At 39.2% G+C, this 18344-nt stretch overlaps 1 protein-coding gene across 2 annotated transcripts in view; it reads right to left on the minus strand.

Moving 5' to 3' along the window:
- The window catches only part of GDI2 (GDP dissociation inhibitor 2), a 28660-nt gene that overhangs the window by 2153 nt on the left and 8163 nt on the right, over positions 1 to 18344 (minus strand). Inside the window, exons 2-8 of one of the 2 annotated variants that reach the window (XM_069458863.1) lie at positions 16580 to 16687; positions 13852 to 13951; positions 12400 to 12534; positions 9097 to 9295; positions 7428 to 7559; positions 2947 to 3046; positions 563 to 734 (exon numbers count right to left, since the gene is read on the minus strand). In XM_069458863.1, coding sequence (XP_069314964.1) covers positions 563 to 734; positions 2947 to 3046; positions 7428 to 7559; positions 9097 to 9295; positions 12400 to 12534; positions 13852 to 13951; positions 16580 to 16687 — 946 coding nt within the window. The remainder of the gene's footprint in view (positions 1 to 562; positions 735 to 2946; positions 3047 to 7427; positions 7560 to 9096; positions 9296 to 12399; positions 12535 to 13851; positions 13952 to 16579; positions 16688 to 18344) is intronic. The other variant, XM_069458864.1, reaches the window with a different exon arrangement.

Below are 18344 nucleotides of genomic sequence, written 5' to 3' on the forward strand. Positions count from 1 at the left end.
TACATAATAGATGATTTAAGGCTCCAGCTGAAAGGAAGATGGGAACCATCTAGTAGCTGAAAACAACTTGTTAAAGCAAATAAACTAGGAATTGCAACTTTTAGCGCCATATCCTGATCTTAATCACAGAAACGCAAGCTGTTCTCTGCACACTGCTGGACTCGAGTGTCAGCATTAAGTTTGCAAATAATGACGGAGCAGCAGCCGTGGCATCACCTCGGAAACAGAGTGGAGTCGGCGCCACCCCCACGCTAAACCCACAGGCCCCTGCGTCCGCGGGAGCCGGGAGACTCGGCCTCGCCCGGTCCAGTCCGCCCGCCCCGATCACATGAGAAAACTCCTCCAGGTGACAGACTAAGTCCCAGGCAGGCCTCCCACTCTCAGCTGTCACCTCCACACCTGCTGCAGGGCAGCAGGCGCTAACAGGATGGCACTTTATTTCCCGTATGTAAACTGAAGTCTCTTCACTATATTACAGCAAATAAAACTCAGAATTAGGGATAAAACACAAAGCAAATCATATCTTACAAAATTCTACAAACATCTGCTCTTCAAAACTCACCTGACTTTCGATTGACTTGGTTCTGTGGAATGATGATCTGGCAGGAGTTGGCGTCGTTGGTGTTCTTGATGGGGTGGCTGAGGACGCAGATGACTCGGATCACCTGTCCCACCTTCTCCACCCGGTCTTTCACGTAGCTGGGGTCACAGATGAGCTGCTTACAGCGAGCAATCTGCCACGGAACACGGAAAAAGACTTTACAAAGCTGACTTAAATAAGTGGAAACATCCCATGTTCAATGATTAGAAGACTTAATACGGTAAGATGTCAAAAACCCATCCTAAAATTAACCTTGGATCCCGCGGGATTGAATTCAGGAACGGCCAAGACAATCCTGAGAAAAGAACAGCAAACACGGGAACCCACTCGCTGCAAAGCCACAGTGATCAAAACCGCGCGGCGCTGGCCCCGAGGGCGGGCGTGGGGAATGACGCAACAGGACAGACAGCCCAGAAATACACCCTCGCTCCCACAGTCAGACGCCAAGACCATGCGATGGGAGAGGAACAGTCTTTTCAACCAATGGTCCTGGGAAAACCACATCCGCATGGAAAAGCAGGAAGTTGGGCCTTGCCTAACACCGCTCACAAAAATTAACTCAGAATGGACCAAAGACCTAAATATAATACCCCAAACTATAAAACTCTTTGAAGAAAACAGGGCAAAAGCTCCCTGACACTGGATTTGGCAGGGATTCCTGAGATATGACACCAAAGGCAACAAAGGAAAAAAAATAGACAAATTGGACTACATGAAATTTTAAAATTTTGTGCACAGTGGGGCACAGTGGCACGTGACTACACAGTCCTAGCTACTCTGCAACGTGAGGGAGGAGGATCACTTAAAGGCCAGGAGTTCAAAACCAGCCTGGGCAACACAGTGAGACCCCTGCCTCTACAAAAAGTTAAAAAATTAGCCAGGTATGACGGCACACGCCTGTAGTCCCAGCTACTCAGGAGTCTGAGGTGGAAGGACGGCTTTACCCAGGAATTAGAGGCTACAGTGAGCTATGATCGTGCCACTGCGATCCAGCCTGGGTGACAGCAAGGCCCTGTCTCTTAAAAAAAAAAAAAAAAAGGCCAGGCGCAGTGGCCTGTAATCCTAGCACTCTGGGAGGCCGAGGCGGGAGGATCGCTTGAGGTCAAGAGTTCGAGACCAGCCTGACCAAGAGTGAGACCCCCGTCTCTATTAAAAAAATAGAAATTAGCCAAACAACTAAAAATAGAAAAAATTAGCCGGGCATGGTGGCGCATGCCTGTAGTCCCAGCTACTCAAGGAGGCTGAGACAGTAGGATTGCTTGAGCCCAGGAGTTTGAGGTTGCTGTGAGCTAGGCTGACGCCACGGCACTCACTCTAGCCCAGGCAACAGAGCGAGAGAGTCTCCCAAAAAAAAAAAAAAAAAAAAAAAAAAAGTTGCAGTAAGCTAAGGTTAATTTATTATTGAAGAAAAACAAATGTTATTTTTACAAATTTGGTGTATCCTGAGTGTACAGTATTTACAAAGTCTACAGCAGTACACAGTAACGTCCTAGGCCTTCACAGTCACTCCCCACTCACTCACTGGCCCACCCAGAGCAACTTCTAGGAGCTGTCATTCATGGCAAGTGCCCTGTAAAGGTGTATTATTTTTTATCTTTGATACCATAGTTTTACTGTAGCTTTTCTAAGTTTAGACACACAGACAGTCACGTCGCGTCACAACGGCCGCAGTATTTGGCGCAGTACCACGCTGTACAGGCTTGGAGCCCGGGAGCAGCGGGCGGTGCCACACGCTCTAGAGCGCCGCGGGCAGTGCCGTCCAGGTTTGAGTCCGTGCGCTCTGATGTTCCCATGACAAAGCCACCCAGGGGTGCGTTTCTCAGAACAGATCCCCAGCATTAAGGGACGCATGACCATATTAAAAAAGGCGGCTGGGCTGAAGTCCTTCGGACCCGGATGGTAAAATGGTGCTGACTATTTTTGCTGATATACCCAAGAATTAAATTGGCATTAATAAAATCTTGTAATGAATATGTCAAACAAAATCTGATTTCTTTTGTGGTTCGTAACTTCATTTAAAGTAGATTAACCAATCACACTGTGACAGAGCAGAGATGAAAGGGGGTTATAGAGAAGCTGCCTACAACATCTGCTCGAAGTATAAAGACCCAAGGAAACAACATTTTAGGAGATATGACACACAAAGCTAACAGCTCCAGTAGGGGACTCGCCACCCCAGGCGTGTCACACAGCAACTGCGGCTATCCTCAGCCATGACGAATACCAACTTAGCATAAAGAAATCACAGAGAGTCTGGAATCAGTGTCTGTACCAAAGTAAGTATTTAGATAATACAATTTTCTTCCTAAGAACACATTATTTTTTAAATTGTAAGAGCTACTTACCTCTCCCTCAGATTTTACACCGACCACTTTTCCATTCTGCATAATGATTTCCTCAATTGGTTTATTCAGCATGTAGGTACCTCCATAAATAGCACTTAGCCTAGAAAAATTTTAAATCTCAATTAATAATGCGTAATTGTTTCAACTACTAAAGTCTCCTTCCTTAGCTCTTTCTTTCGGTGGGTTTTTTTTTTTTTTTTTGAGACAGAGTCTCACTCTGTTGCCCAGGCTAGAGTGAGTGCCGTGGCGTCAGCCTAGCTCACAGAAACCTCAAACTCCTGGGCTTAAGCAATCCTCCTGTCTCAGCCTCCCGTCCTTCCTTAGCTCTTAATGAGTTACAGGCAATATATATTAGCTCAATTTCCTTCTAGAAAGATGTTAGCTTAAAAGTAATTGAAGCATGAATTATAAAACAGAGTCAAAAACATAAACTGATGGCTCAGTTTCAGTTACGAACACGGAGTATTCACAGATCAGTAATGGGGGAAATAGCTATACTATCTAATCCTCCTGCATATAAATAAAACTATGGACTTAAAACCAAAACAATTACTAGAAAACACTGGAGAACGCCCAACAACGCAGGCAGAAACTGGAGAGACTCGAAAGGAACCAACCAGGTGAGATCTTTGTGGCTCGTGCGCCTTCCCGAGGGAATCACCTACTTAGTCCTCGCCACCCAAGGCAGCGAGAGCAGCGAGAACGTAGGCAGGAAGCCTGCATCTTACCGATGCGAGGTGTGTGGGACAGAATTTGAGGCTGCTAAAGGGGATAAACATCAGTGGGGGACAGAGCCACCAAAGGAGGAGTCAACAAATCTATGAGAAAATCTCTTCAAATCCCCCAAAAGTACTCACAGATGAGGGAGGATCCAGGAATCCATCAAAAAGCAACAGCTAAAGGCTAAAAGAGCTCAGCAGAGGTTGCAGATGCTGGCCAGAAGGAAAACAAGTTTGAATTTTAAAACTGCCACATTAGAGGAACTTGGTTACCCCAATTTAGCTAAAGACAAAAAGCAACACTAGACAAGAATGACCTTAATAAAGTGTAAAGTCCAGTCTCCACAAGTTCAAGATGAACAGCCAATAATTTAACTGCCTACTAGAACAAAAATCAACTCTTCAGAGGAAAAAAATCAGCATCTCTACAAAATACCAGTCTGTATGTCCAGTGTATGATCCAAAATTCTAGACATATGAAGAAACAGAAAAATGTGATCCAAAGTAAACAGAAAAAGCAGTCAACAGATACAGATGCCCAGATGTTTAAATATGCAGGAGACTTTAAGGGCAACTATTATAAATATGTTCAAGGATATTGTCATCCTTGTTTAAGGGTATGTTCAAGAACAAATACCCTTGGTTCGAAGATCAAGGATAAATATTTGGTTATAAATACATTCAGAAGAATCAAAATGAGTAAACAGAGGAGCTCACAAAAATGAGAACTATATTAAAAACAAATGGAAATTCTATATCTAGAAAGTACAATATAAAAATTAAAAACCACTGAATGGCATTAATAGCCTATTGAAGATAGCAGGAAAAGAGGTCCGGGAACTTGGCTGGGAATGGTGACTCATGCCTATAATCCTAACACTCTGGGAGGCTGAGGCAGGAGGATTGCTTGAGCTCAGGAGTTCGAGACTAGCCTAAGAAAGAGCAAGACCCCGTCTATACAAAAAATTAAAAAAAAAAAAAAAAAAACACTAGCTGGGCAACTAAAAACAGAAAAAATTAGCTGGTGGTGGTGGTGTGCACCAGTAGTCCTAGCTACTCAGGAGGCTGAGGCAGGAGGATCGACTGAGTCCAAAAGTTTGGCATTGCTACAAGCTAGGCTGACACCATGGCACTCTAGCCCAGGCATCAGAGTGAGACTCTGTCTCAAAAAAATAAATAAACAAAAAATAAGTCAGGGAACTTGAAGACATATGAACAGGTATTATTCAACACAAAACAAGGAGAAAAATGACAAAAGAAAAATAAATGAGCAGAGCCTCAGTGACCTAGGGAATAATATCAGGCATCTAACATACAGTGGTTGTTTCAGAAGGAGGGCAGAGAGAAAACAGGACAGAATACCTAAAGAAATAATGATTTTAAAATTCCCAACTTGATATAAAAACATTAAACATCCAAGTAGTTTCAAGGCAAAATCATCCTAGCAAAACCACCCAGGAAAATCCCAGTGAGACTACCAAAAACTAAAGACAATCTTGAAAGTCTGAAAACAGCCAGGGGAGGAAAACACATTTCATATACAGGACAAGAAATGACACCAATGACAACTAGCTCCTCATTCAAAACCAAGGCCACCAAGAGGGAACAACAGCCTCAATGTGATGAATGAAAACAACCTGAGCCATCAAAACATCCCACAAAAATGACAGTGAAATATTTTCAGATAAAGCTGAAAGAACACGAATACACCTATGTAAGAATATCAAAGAAAAGCTAAAGAGAAACTATACAAGTGGAAACAAGGATTTATGAGAAAGAATGAAAAGGAACAAAAACAGTAAATATGTGGATTAATATAATTACTTTTACCTTTGTCTTTATTTTTTAATAGTGATTGCTTAAACTGATTGCTTAATGCAAAAAACTGTAACATTGTATTGTGGGGGGTTATAAAATATGAAGATGTGGGATTTATGAAGTACAGAGAGGCAAAATACAGATGCTGAATACACATTCTTTTCAAGGGGATAGTTACTAAGATAGATCATATATTTAGCCATAAAATATGCCTCAATTAATTTCAAGGATTGAAATTTTACAAGTTTGTTCTCTAACCACAATAAAATTAAATTAGATATCAGCAACAATAAGATATTTACAAACATCTCCAAATGTTTAGGAGTTAATATACTTACAAATAATTCAAGGATCAAAGAAAAATCAGAGGAAAGATAGTGGCAACATATTGGAAAGAACAGATTTAGAGGGAAATAAAACCTTTAAACTTACATTAGACAAGAAAAGAGTAAAATCAATTATCTGGTTCAACCTTAAAAGGCTAAAAAGAAAATCAAATTAAACCCAAATAGAAGGAAGAAGGTTAGAACAGAAACCAATATAACAGAAGATAAGCTACAACAGAAAACAAAGCTAATACTTTGAAATGATAAATAAAACTGATGCAATCCTATCAAGAGAAAATATACATTACCAATCACAAAAATGAAGATAAGAACATCACTACAGAGCCTACACATACCAAAAGGAAAATAAAGGGAGACTATATCAATAAATTCAACAACTCCCTTGAGATTGTCAAATTCCTTGCAAAACACAACTGAAAGCTGCAGTGAGAGAAAACAGTCCTTGTGCACTACACAAGCACGTGCAGCTACTAGAACTCTCACACATTACTAAGCGTACGCACCAAGACATAACCACTCTGGAAAACTGTTTAGCAATTTCTTATGAAATTAAACATATACTTTGCCAAATCAGGCAGCAATTTCACTCCCAATATTCACTCAAAAGAAATGAAAACCTATATCCACAGAGAGACTTGTACACAAAACTTTCATAGCAGCTTCATTCACAATAGCCAAAAACTGAAAACAGACACGATGTCCACCAATAGGAGAATGTTGGATATTCATATAATTCATATAATGGAACCCTATTCAATGATTTAAAAAAAAAACCCAAACTACCAGAACATGCATCAACATAGATGAATCTCAAAAATATTTATGCAGGCCGGGCGCGGTGGCTCACGCCTGTAATCCTAGCACTCTGGGAGGCCGAGGTGGGCGGATCGTTTGAGCTCAGGAGTTCGAGACCAGCCTGAGCAAGAGCGAGACCCCATCTCTACTAAAAATAGAAAGAAATTATATGGACAGCTAAAATATATATATAGAAAAAAATTAGCCGGGCATGGTGGTGCATGCCTGTAGTCCCAGCTACTCGGGAGGCTGAGACAGGAGGATCGCTTGAGCTCAGGAGCTTGAGGTTGCTGTGAGCTAGGCTGACGCCACGGCACTCACTCTAGCCTGGGCAACAGAGTGAGACTCTGTCTCAAAAAAAAAAAAAAAAAAAAAATATTTATGCAAAAGTCAGACACAAATGAGCACATATTGTATTATTCCTTGTATATGAAATTCAAGAACAAGCAAAAGTAATCTCTGGTGATAAAAATCACAATTCTAATTGCTGGGGGCAGTATTGTTTATAAGGTAATACAAGAGAACTTTCTGGGGTAAAGAAAATGTTCTGTATCTTAAATGAGGTTTTAGTTGCACAAGTCTATACATGTATCAGATGGAATTTTTTTTTTTTTTTAAAAGATCTAGCCTTTCACTGCATGCAAATTTTACTTCAATAAAAACAAAAAGCATCTCATTACTCATAGACATATCTCGTCTCATTATTCAAACTATATCTTGTGTATGTTGTATTCAAACGAGATCCTGTGTACATGTTCAGGAAGAGTGAGGTCCTAGCTAATGGGCTAACACAGGCTCTTACCTTGCAAATCCCTGTGGCAGTTCGCCAAGGCCATAGAGTGGATAAAGGTACGGGCTTTTGCCGTATCTTGCCAAAGACTCACTGTAAAGTTTAATTCTATTAATGGTTTCACAACATGGTTGATCTAAGTAGCTGGAGAAAAGGAAATGAATATTAGAAAAGGGCTTTAGTTTTCATTCTCGGTGTTCAGTTTAAAATTCTTCTGAAGTGATTTCAACCTACTACCCTCATATTTCACTTAAAAAGTTCCAACACTAATTTGTAACTAGAACCTCTTCTTTCACAGTATTAACACGGCTGTATATTGGGTCACTGGGTATGAAATGTCCGATTTCTTTAAGTACCAAGTTTGACAGCTGCTCTGACATTTCACTTTGACACTTACTATTTTTTCCCCCTATTATAAAGGTACATCCACGGTCTTCCAAACACATATTTTGGCTTGTGATTATCTTTCACACTTTTTTGAGAGCAATTTTTGTGAAACCACAGGTAAGTCAAAAATTCGTTGTTATTTTTGAACATGAGTTCCATCATGGAACCAACGCAGTACAGACAGCTCGAAATACCATCAAAGTGTTTGGGAAGGATGTGGCTAAAGAACGTATGTACATCGATGGTTTGAGAAGTTCCTTCTGGTTATTTTAATTTTGAAAATGAGCCATGTGGGTGACCTGACACCAAGGTGGATAATGATGAGCTGAAAGCTGTGGTGGGAGCAAATACAGCTCAACCTATGTGTGAATGAGCAGCAAGGTCTGATGTTACTATTAAAACAATATTGGACCATTTGAAAGACATGGGCAAGGCAAAGAAGCTGGACAGATGGGTACTGAATGAGTTCAATGAGCGTCAGAAGAGAAATCGTGTCAAAGCTTGTCTTTCTTTGCTGTCACGACAAAAAGATGAACCATTTCTACACTGTATTGTTACATGTGATAAAAAATAGATTCCTTTTGACAACTGCAAGCATTCAGCACAATGGCTGGATAAAGATGAAGTGCCAAAACACAGTCCAAAACCAAATATTCATCAAAAAAGGCTACTGGTGTCTGTTTGGTGGTCCAGCACTGGTATAATCCACTACAGCTGCACGGAACCGGTCAGTCGATGACAGCAGCTGTCTACTGCAACCAACTGGATGAAATGCTGAGGACGCTTGCGATGAAGCAGCTGAGACTGGTCAACAGACACAGGCCAATCCTCTTGCAAGACAACGCTGGACCACATGTCGCACAAACAACGCTGCTCAAACTACAGAGGCTGGGCTTGGAAACTGTTATCCACCGTATTCACCAGACCTTGCACCAACTGACCACCACTTCTTCCAGGCTTTGGAACACTGCTTGCAAGGAAAAATATTCAATTCTGAATGAGCTGTGGAAAACGCCTTTCGTGATTTCATCGCCACTTGCTCTCAAGGCTGCTTCGCTGCGGGCATCAACAAGCTGCCTTTAAGATGGCAACACTGTGTCGATAGTTCAGGCGCATACTTTGATTAACTGTACTGCTTGTTTGAGATATAATAAACTAAACTTTTGATTCAAAATTGGACATTTCCTATTGAATGACCTAGTACGTGTTTTGTTAGAATTTCCACTTGGGAGAGAATTGGGAAAATCAGTGAGTGTTCCAAGAAAAATACCAACCTAAAAGCCAAAATACTTACTCATCCGTTCTGTAAAGTGCAAGAGCATGACCAGTAAAATCTATAACATCTTGGCCCAAGTCAAATTTCTTATACACATCGCGCATTGTGGTCTTCTTAGGATCAACGCCCTCAAAAGTTCTGGTATCTTTTTCATCAAAGTTGGCAACATACACTAGGAATTTCCTGAAGCGGCGTTTTTCAAACAGTCCCATTAAGCCTAAAAAACAATTTTTCAAAAGTACACATTCACAATAGCACACCGAAGAAAAGAAAGTGAGAGAGGAAAGTTTAAACATGTCACATCTTCCCCTGAGGAATCCAAGGCGCCACTCAAGACATGGGAATTTGGACTCCATGGCTTTCAGTTTCACAACACTTTAAAATAAAATGACACAATAAAAACAAGTCAGGTATAAAGTCTTCAATTTTACCACACAACTACAAGTAATTATAACCAATAATTAATTAAACTGTAAGCCAAATTGTGTCTCTTACTAGGTACAAAGTAAATATGACTTTGAAACGTATCCCTGGAGGCATCCAGCTGACCTACACTCAAGTCCCCAGCAGCCACATTGAGATGTTGATGCTGCTGCTGTCACTTACCTGAAGGAAGGCCTAGGTAATCAATTCACTGCTTTTTCCACTAAAAAGCAGAAGAAGAGAAGCTATAAACTCCCTTTACAAATTCCCAGCTCCTCCCACTGGTCTGCATTTCCACCAGGAGGACGCGGCCGGCAGACAGACCAGTGCCCACTGCAAGGGAAAGTTTTGACTTCATCTCTCATCCCCCCCTTTCCTAAACTGTACAGCTACTGTAAAAAACTCCACTTTTAACGAACTCTCGAATGTTTCTATTGGCAGCTTAATGTTTTGATAGGTTTAGTATTATTTCCAGGACTATTTTATAGTTCAAACAAACAAAACAGAAAACTGAAACCATGAGCCTATTCATAACTAACTCCACTGAATTTTTTAAAAATAAGACTTCCAAGCCAGCTTTTTAAATGGACAGAAGACACACACGGCAAAGCCACAGGGCTGAGGAGAAATATCCTATCACTTCACCAGCACCAAACTTTAGATCAGACAGGCAAAGGGAAACCTGAATCACACTGATGCACTAAACCTCAGACAAACTCCAGTGGAAACTAAAGCTACTACCAACAGTTTATTTTGGAGTATCTCCTAACATTTTTTTTTTAATCAAAATAAAAATCTGCCATGAGCCAGGTGCAGTGGCTCACGTCTGTAATCCTAGCAATCTGGGAGGCTGAGGCCGGAAGATAGCTCAAGGTCAGGAGTTCGAGACCAGCCTGAGCAAGAGCGAGACCCATCTCTGCTAAAAAAAAAGAAATTATATGGACAACTAAAAATATACATAGAAAAAATTAGCCAGGCATGGTGGCACATGCCTGTAGTCCCGGCTACTTGGGAGGCTGAGGCAGGAGGATCGCTTGAGCTCAGGAGTTTGAGGTGGCTGTGAGCTAGGCTGACGCCGCAGCACTCTAGCCTGGGCAACAGAGTGAGACTCTATCTCAATCAATCAATCAATAAATAAATATTCATGAAACTGTATCCTAAAGCAGGTGAATTCTACCATATGTAAATTATACCTCAATAAACCTAACCTTAAAAATACATATTTCTTTATTTTTCAAAAAGAAACAAAAGAAGGATAAACCAGAAAATTACCCATCAGAGCAGAAAGATTGGAGTACAAAGATAAGAATGAGACCAAGACTATAAATATACCTTTTGACTTTCAAGCCATGTAAATGTTTTTTATATTTGAAAAAGTTAAATCAAAAAGGGAAAAATAAAACTGCCAAAAAGTAATTTCTGTTAAACAAAGGAGGTAACTGAAGTTTTAATAACACAGACAAGAGCTCCATGAAAGAATAAAAATTAAAAAACAAACAAACACAAACCTTATTTAAAAGAATTCTATTTAAACTCTTAAACTCCTATGAAGACACTTTATTAGGATTAAAGTTTCACTGTCATTTAAAATATTTAAAATAATCTCAAATGGATGATCACACTGATAACTGCTCCAACTGAATGAGGAACCATTCCTTTGTTTTCCCAACTGTCACTCTCGACCTAGCCACGATTCTGGGTGGTGTTTTTTGCCTTCCGGCCACCGTGTCTTTGAACATTTTATACCCAATATTTTCTCCCCTAATAAGTAAATAAATGAAGTTAGAGAAATTGCTGAGATAATTCAAACTGGGTTTACAGATCAGAAAACTTTTCAACACTGATCCCAAAATAATTATGAGAATTTATCAGCAGTTTTCCTATTCTCCCAGCCTAAATCTTCCCTCCTCTCAACTCCTAGAGCATCGCCATCTACAAAGCTCATCTACCTTTCACTTACACAGATTTATCCTTCCTCAAACCACCCTGTACAACTAAAACACCTTGAAGAACGGAAGGTCTTTTCTAAGGGTGTTTGCTATTTAAGAGAAGACACCAGAATAGGAAATGTTAACAGGAATCTTTAGTGAGAGGAGAGAAAATAATTTGGGGCAGAGAATAAAATTACTCCAAACTCACTGGGAATTCCCAAAATCAGACATGCTGGGGAATGACAATAGTACCAACAGCAGTCCCCAATCTTGTGGCAGCAAGGACCATTTTCATGGAAGACAATTTTTCCACGGACTGGGGAGGGAGGATGGTTTCGGGATGATTCAAGCACATTACATTTATCGTGTACTTTATTTCTATTATTGTGCTGTAATATATAATGAAATAATTATACAACTCACCATATGTTGGGGATCCCTGAACTAGAAGACAAGCTTCACCAGAACGGAGTACTTCTCTTTTCTTTTTTGACAGGTTGGACAATAGAGCAGAGGGGTCAGCTTAGTAACACAAGGCCCGGGAGCAACACTACCAGTGTTTCAATTCCGACCCTGCTACTTATTATCTACTGGATTGTAGGCCTGAGTTTCCTCACCCATGAATAGAAACCCTACCTCACAGAGGTGTTTTAAAAGTCAAATAAGAAAAAGATATGAAGTGTTTAGTACAGAGGCTAAAGAGATAGGAAACACTCAAGAAAAAGCACAGCTATTAAGAATGACCATGAAAAGAGCTCAGATGCACCAGCAACGTGCTACATGGTCTACAGATGATCATTTAAATTCCTAAGGGTGGAGGTTTTTGAACCTTTTGTTCGCTGATGTCTTCCCAACTGCCTAGAACAGTGTCTGGCACACAAATATCTGTGCACTGGATGGATGAATCCCTAAGATTCTTTTCACTATAAAAGCCATTATTCTGAGAAAACGAAAGGGAATTACTTACTAGATGCCAGAGCTTCTGCTTCAGTAGAAGGAACCTTGTAGATTTTTCCACCCTTATAGACAAAGCTCCCTTCAATCACTTTGAAATCCAGATAGCGGGTGACCTCTGTATAAAGCAGCATCTTAACCAGCTGACCTACAAAAGTCACATAATTCAAACTTTAAGTCTTACTAGCATTAAAAATTAGCAGAAATAAAAGTACATTCACTAACACTGACAGCTTTCCAAATTTTTCTTAACCATGTCTGATAACTCTGACAAAAAAAAAATCTCCAAAGCTGTATTTTAAATAAGACAACCAGAATGCATACTTATTGCGTTGCATATTGAGAAGTTCTCTTTCTTTATTATTACAACTTAAAGGTTAATAATTCTATCAACATGCTTTTGCAAAAGCTATGAGAACTTTATTAGCGGAATGAGGTTTAGGATTACAGTATTATTGTAAACAGGTTTGGGTTGCTTCACAGTTGCTACTATATTTTAAAGAGAGGCAAGTCCCAAAATTTTCCAGTAATTTGTACTTCTCATTTCCAACTCAATTTATAAATTATTTGTTAAAATGAACAGTAACTTCTGATTAAGGCCAGGATAACAATTGGAAATATTTTCTGCCTATAAACAAAAAACTTTTGGCCAGGCATGGCGGCTCGTGCCTGTAATCCTAGCACTCTGGGAGGCCAAGGTGAGAGGATTGCTTGAGGTCAGGAGTTCGAGACCAGCCTGAGCAAGAAGGAGACCCCGTCTCTACTAAAAATAGAAAAAATTAGCCAGGTGTGGTGGCTTGCACCTCTAGTCCCAGATACTGGGGAGGCCGACACAGGAGGATTGCTTAAGCCCAGGAGTTTTGAGATTGCGGTGAGCTATGATGACGCCACTGCACTCTAGCTGAGGTGACAGAGTAAGACACTGTCTCCAAAAACAAGGGGGGGGGGAAGGTAACACATGTTTTATGTAACACAAATAGACTTAGAACCAAAAATTGAGTTTTTCAACATCATTTCAGAAAAAGGTATTAACATCATATCAATTTAAAAAGAGATTTAGCTCCTCTAAAATAGTGAAAATTAATAGGAAAATATAATTTTAAAAGCCTACAAAGTAGAAAAACATTAAAATGACTCTGCTTCTGAAAGCCCAGTTATCTAACAATGTCATGAAGTATCAAGAGGGAAGTCCATTACAAATGTTTAGAATTCTGGTACATAATGGGCCACATCATAATTTTGTTTCTCTAGAACCAATTACTAGTAAGTCACCGTCTTTTCCCTCCTCCATTCTTATTAGCTCCAGACATCTAATGGACCGTGTGACTCACCATACTATTGCCATTCAACAAAATCTAGTTCCTCATACCCAGAATAATATTCTGTCAAAAGTTAGGTCTGATGTTCAAATTGGATTCAAAGTGCCATCACAAATTTATCATAAATTTAAGTTAGAATTCTTTACCATTAGCCATAAGGAACTTGGGAATCAAATCAACATTCCAGTCTCTTCCTCTCCCCATTGATGCTGGTGGTGGTCCTGGTAATTTAAATCTTTTGTATAACTAAAAGCAAAACAAAAAATACCCACAATGTCACAAAATTTAATTTTTCATTATAATATGCAACTATTTTGATTAAGTGATTTTAGTATTAATGTAGTAACTAAGCATACCAGCCTGGGCAACACAGCAAGACCCCATCTCTATGAAAAATTAGCCTGGGGCGGCAGCGCACGCCTATAGTCCCAGCTATTGGGGAGGCTGTGGCAGGAGGATTGCTTGAGCCCACGAGTGCAAGGATGCAGTGAGCCATAATGGCACCACTGCACTCCAGCCTGGGTACCAGAGCAAAACTGTTTCTCAAAAAAAAAAAAAAAAAAAAAAAAACCCCAAACCTAAGCACAACTATGTAAGTATGGAAAGTATGAGGGCATTTCATTTTTTTTATCAGATAAAATTTTTAGCAAGCTTCTAATGCATATGTAAATTAAGTATATTACTAAATTCATGAATGCTAAAATATTACAGAAGTGAGTTTTTAATTTGTTTTCTTACTAGCAGAAAAGAATACAAAACAAAACTATTTGTCAATGACACACTAGTTCTGCAGAAACCTCCCTTACTATCCGCAGAAATCATTTAAACTCATTCTCTCCCAAATAAAAAGTTAACAAAGGCTTAATTTTGCTTCTGTAGTTATATAAGGAGTTAAAAATAAATTTTAGATTCTTCAAGTCAGAAAAGGCAATTAAAGTTAGTTACAGTTCTTTACTGAGATATAACTGATACTAAAAAAGCTGCATACATACATTTTGATGAGTTTGGACATAGGCATCCACCTACGATGACATCCCCACAAATTACTAATCATCACCCCCAGCAATTTTTTTATGTTCTTTTGAGTGGTTGTTTTGTGGTAAGAACACTTAATTTATAATTTACATGAACTGAGAAGAAGCTCAGATAAAAGAAAGCTTATAGTTTAAAGAATATTCACTTAATCTCATGAATCCTATTGCTAAGGTAGAACAGAATATGGCAAATGGGTAGAAACTTAGTTACTAAAAATTTGAGTTAATATATGCACAAAAAAAAAAAAAAGGAAAAGAAACTTGCTCATCTTTTGAAGACCAGCCAATAAATGTACTCAGTGTGGGCGGCATGGAGCCAGCCCATCACGACACAGCTTACTGCCAGCGCAGAGATCTGGCTCAGCGCCCCCACCGAGGGGTCAAACTTAGCACCATGAATGGTGGGGTAACCTGAGATCACGCGCCTCCCAACTGTGATGCAGTATGAAGTACTCGACAATAATGTCTAATAAACTAGGCTCAACTTCTCAGAAGAAAAAAGAAGTGGGGAAACTTTTATAGGTTGAGAGAATAAAGAGGAAACAATACCAAATGCAATATTTGAACCTTCAGTTAATCCTGGTTTAACAAACAAGAGACTACCACACAGCTGTATGATACATTCTTGGGATCACTGAGAAATCTGAATATGTCTGGATATCATTGTTAATTTTCTTAAATATGATAATGGCATTATAATAATGTCAGAGAATGTTATTCTTAGCAGATGAATACTGAACTATTCAGGTCAAGTTATCATGATGTCTGTATTACTTTCAATGGTTAAAAACCAGAATCAACAAAAAAAGAGAGACATGAAACATATATAGCAAAACATTAACTGAATTCAGATGAAAGTTTTTGATGCAATGGTATCATTCTTTAAACTTTTCTGTATTCCCGAATATAGAAAAAAAACTGTTTGATGAAGCATTAAGTCTAATAAGTTACTGATTATATAAAAGTCACTGGCGATATCCATCTTCCATAAAATGCAGTACAGCTCATATCCATACATGTCAATGTTCAATAAATAAATTTAGTAAAATAAAAAAATTTTCCACACTGTGGAAATGCTTCACCTGCCCATGTTTTTAAAAAGCAGAAAACAGGGCCAGGCTCGGTGGCTCACGCCTGTAATCCCAGCACTCAGGGAAGCTGAGGCAGGAGGATCGCTTGAGGCGAAGACCAGTCCGAGCAGGAGTGAGACCCCATCTCCACAAAAACTAGAAAAAGTAACCAGCCATGGTAGTGCCACCTGTAGTCCCAACTACTGGGGAGGCTGAGGCAGGAGGACCACTTCAGCCCAGGAGTTTGAGGTTACAGTGAGCTATGATGATGCCACTGCACTCTAGCCCCAGGGAACAGAGTGAGATCCCGTCTCAAAAAAAAAAAATTAGAAACAGGGCAGTATAACAAAAGAACTAAGCTTTGGAGTCACATAACCTAGGTCCACAACCCATCTCTGCAATTTTAACCCCACAAAGACTATTCTGAAATCTGAAAAATAGGGATAAAAATATGTCTTTGAGTGACTGAGAGACTAAACAAAACAATGTGGAAATTACTGGCCTCGTGCCATGTACATTCTGCCATCTTCAGTGACCCCCTTTTCTGGTTCTATCCTTTATTAACTGAGATAATAATGCTCCAGACAGCAACAAAAGTCATAATTTAAATTTCTACAAGTCCCAAACTATCAATAGAACTTCCTGAAAAGCGATGGTGCTCTAGATATTCTACTTAACACAATTAAAACCATCTCTAAAGAGTAAGGTGCAGATTCACAAGTAAAATACTCCGGAGTATGCAAGGCATATTGCATTTTACTAATACTTACATCTTCCAGTGGTGTTATAGATGCACTCTCTCCTCCGTAATACGGGTTCCGATCCATGTGAAGAACTTTCTTGCCATTCACTGACATTATACCTGACAGGATGCATTCCTACAAGAAAAGTAAAAATATCTTCAAAAGAAAGCAAGTGCTACAGCATGCTTAAAACTGATCTTTTTCTTCTAAAGCCCACCACTACACATTCTCTTAGTGATGAACACTTACATTCCTGCAACATATGACATAATTTGTGGAGAAAGCCCTACAGCACCTAGGGTTCAAAGTGCTGTAGTCTGTGGACATAAGCCACCTTTTTTACTGTGTTGACATTTGCATTGATGACGCAAAATCAATGGTAGGTAACAAATTAAGACAGGGCTCTAAACTATACTAGCAGTCGTTACAGTCTTCACCACCAGGCACTCACTAGAAAATGTCCTTAATAAAGCATTAAAAATTAACTTTAGGACAGGCTCATGCTTGTAATCCCAGCACTTTAGGAGGCCAAGGCAGGAGGATCACTTGAGGTCAGGAGTTTGAGACCAGTCTAAGCAACATAGCAAACTGTCTGTACAAAAAATGCAAAAATTAGCCAGGCATGGTGGCATGCACTTAGTCCCAGCTACTCGGGAGGCTGAGGCAGGAGGATCACTTGAGCCCAGGAGTCTGAGGTTGCAGTGAGCTATGATGACACCACTGCACTGGAGCCCCGGTAACAGAACAAGACCCTATCTCAAAAAAAAAAAAAAAAATTAAAGAATTAACTTTCTAAACATATTCCCTTCAATAAACATTTTGAATACTCTGTGTAACAAAATGGGGAGCACACAGACAAACCTTTTGTGTGCCACTGATTTATAAGCTGAACTAGACATTTTCTTCGTGGATCATCATTTTCATTTGAAAGAACAGATGACCAACAAACTATGGTTATTCAGACTTAGGTACCTGACAGACATTTTCTCAAAAATGAACACAAGGAAAATAACTGACATTATTTGTTGCCAATAAAAGTCAAAATTTTGAAGAAAAATTAGAATTTTGGAAAATTCACATCTACTACCATGAGCATCTCAGGTCCCTTTTAAAAGGTAAAGAATTTTTCAGAAGTTATCAGTGACAGTATTAACAAACATGATTTCTTATATTGTAAAATGAAATGTGTCAACATTCAGACCTGCTTCACTCAGAGTAAAAAAGTATTTTCTAAATGACAGGTTAATGAATTTACAAAATCACACGGGGAGAAAGGAGTTCAAAGAACAAGCCACATCAATGGATTTTAATGTATCACAATATGAAACATTTGTTGATGTAAATTTCAGAATTCATATTGCAAGTAATCTTTTAAAAAACTACTACTTGTGCTTTTGTGTAAATCAAAGAATACGACAGTCTGAAAGGCTATTAAAACACTCCTCTCTTTTCCAACCACAATCTGTATGAGGCCTGATTTTCTTCGTATACTTCAGCCAAGACAATATACCACAACAGACAAAACACAGCAGCAGATATAAAAACCAGCTTTACTAAGCCAGACATTAAAGGACTTGCAGAAAACGTAAAACAGTGATACTCTTGTCCAATTTGTTCTAGAAAATATTAATAGTTATATTTAATAAAAAGTTTATTCACATTACCATGTAATGGGTTTATTATTTTTAAGTGGATTAAAATTTTAATTCTGTTGATTTCTAATGTGATAAATATTGATAGCCATAACCCTTATGAACAAAAGCTCTTGAGGGTCCTCAATCTTTCAGACTAT

The sequence above is a fragment of the Eulemur rufifrons genome, chromosome 25 (assembly GCF_041146395.1).
Source record: "Eulemur rufifrons isolate Redbay chromosome 25, OSU_ERuf_1, whole genome shotgun sequence".
Lineage (NCBI taxonomy): Eukaryota > Metazoa > Chordata > Mammalia > Primates > Lemuridae > Eulemur > Eulemur rufifrons.